Source organism: Galeopterus variegatus, unplaced genomic scaffold, assembly GCF_000696425.1.
Source record: "Galeopterus variegatus unplaced genomic scaffold, G_variegatus-3.0.2 Scaffold1016, whole genome shotgun sequence".
NCBI lineage: Eukaryota > Metazoa > Chordata > Mammalia > Dermoptera > Cynocephalidae > Galeopterus > Galeopterus variegatus.
The window spans coordinates 107,914-109,475 of record NW_007727127.1 but is presented as its reverse complement, the minus strand read 5'-3'; the positions used below and the strand labels follow the sequence as shown (position 1 = coordinate 109,475).

At 51.0% G+C, this 1,562-nt stretch overlaps 1 protein-coding gene across 1 annotated transcript in view; it reads left to right on the top strand.

The window, feature by feature from the left end:
* Positions 1 to 1,562, top strand: part of OTOA (otoancorin) — a 70,645-nt gene that overhangs the window by 38,116 nt on the left and 30,967 nt on the right. The window contains exons 18-19 of the mRNA XM_008574231.1: positions 248 to 383; positions 1,321 to 1,511. Coding sequence (XP_008572453.1) covers positions 248 to 383; positions 1,321 to 1,511 — 327 coding nt within the window. The remainder of the gene's footprint in view (positions 1 to 247; positions 384 to 1,320; positions 1,512 to 1,562) is intronic.

The window sequence follows — 1,562 nt, the reverse complement described above, 5'->3', positions numbered from 1 at the left end:
AGGAGCATGATGGGAAGTTTGTTTCCTGCCCATAGAAGAGGAGCATGATGGGAAGTTTGTTGCCCACCCGTAGAAGAGGAGCATGATGGGAGGGAGGCTTGCTACCTGCCACAAGGAACCACAGCATCACTGGGGAGAACAAACATCTGAAGAACATCCTGTGATGAGCTCTTGAGCATGTGGACCCTGATTTCAGGGGCAAATACAAAACAGCCACTGTTTTCCACTTCTCTCCTTCTCTCTCTAGGGCCCGCTACCTGGCGTCTGTCCCAGCCTCCCAGTGTGTGCCCTTTCTGATCAGCCTGGGGAAGACTCGGTTGGACTCCTTGGTATTAGATTCCCACAAAAAGAATTCAGTCCTCAGGAAAGTGCAGCAGTGCCTGGTAAGGAAACTCTTCCTGGGTGACACTTTCACTGGTGTCCTTTCCCCACTGGGTGTCTATGGGGAGCCCTTAAGGGGATATCTGGATGGGATCTGGAGACTGCTGTTATGGCAGGAAATCTGACTTGTGAGTGTCAGGGCTATCCCTGAAGCTGCTGGTTGGAACAATCTTGGCCTTTGGTTCTGGAGCCTCCAGTCCCCGGGCCTGAAGGAGGCGAGCCTGCTCTGGAGGACTGGAAAGAACAAGTTTGCAGGGTCTGGGTTCTAGACATGCCTCTGCCAGTGATTGGTTATGTGGCTTTGGGCAACTCACTTCCCCTCCCTGAGCCTCAGTCTCCTCATCTGTGAGGTGGGTGTGTGATAGCACATCCCTCAGAGAGTTATTGAGAACATGAAATGGGCAATGTATTGATTAATGCAAAGGCTGAAGGGCCAGATGGTCTGGGTGTGAATCTTTATCTCTAAAAAGTGGGTAATTTTAGTCGTTACCTCTCACAGTTACTTCGAAGATGAGTGGATTAAGACTTGCAGACACTTAGAATAGTACCTGGCACATAGTACACACCCAATAAATGTTAGCTATTTTTTGTCATTTTGAGAAAGAGCTTTGAAGACTTTCAAGTGCCATATGAACTTTGAAGTGCTGTTTTTATTGCTATTGTGCTGCTATAATGGTTGTTGAACTCTGGAGGATCCTCAAAGCAATAACAGTGATGGCAGCAGTGCTCATTTACCGAGTGCTCATGGTGTGCCACGCTGGGGTTTCCCAGCCTTCTGTGAGGTAAGATCAGGCCCCGCTTCACCTCTAGTAGTCCATGGCAGGGTAGGCGATTCTGATCCTCGAACCTTTAAGAGGTTTGGGGCTGGGAAGTGTTTTTAAGGGATCTTGATCTCGAGCCCTACTGGGTCTTCCTGTCAGCTCCACTTGTTGGTTTCAGGACAGTTCCATTGTTGATGAGTACACTGTGGACATCGTGGGGAATCTGCTGTGCCAGCTGCCAGTGACTTTCATCGATAGAGGGATCTCCCCCAGGGCCTGGGCTGCTGCTCTGCACCGCCTCAGTGGCTGTCCAGACCTCAGCCCTGAGCAGAAGGCCTTGGTGAGACTCAGGCTCCTGGAACAGTACGGGTGAGGAGGGGCTGGGGTGTGGCTTTGGGGGGTGTGGTGTGCTGGGCAAAG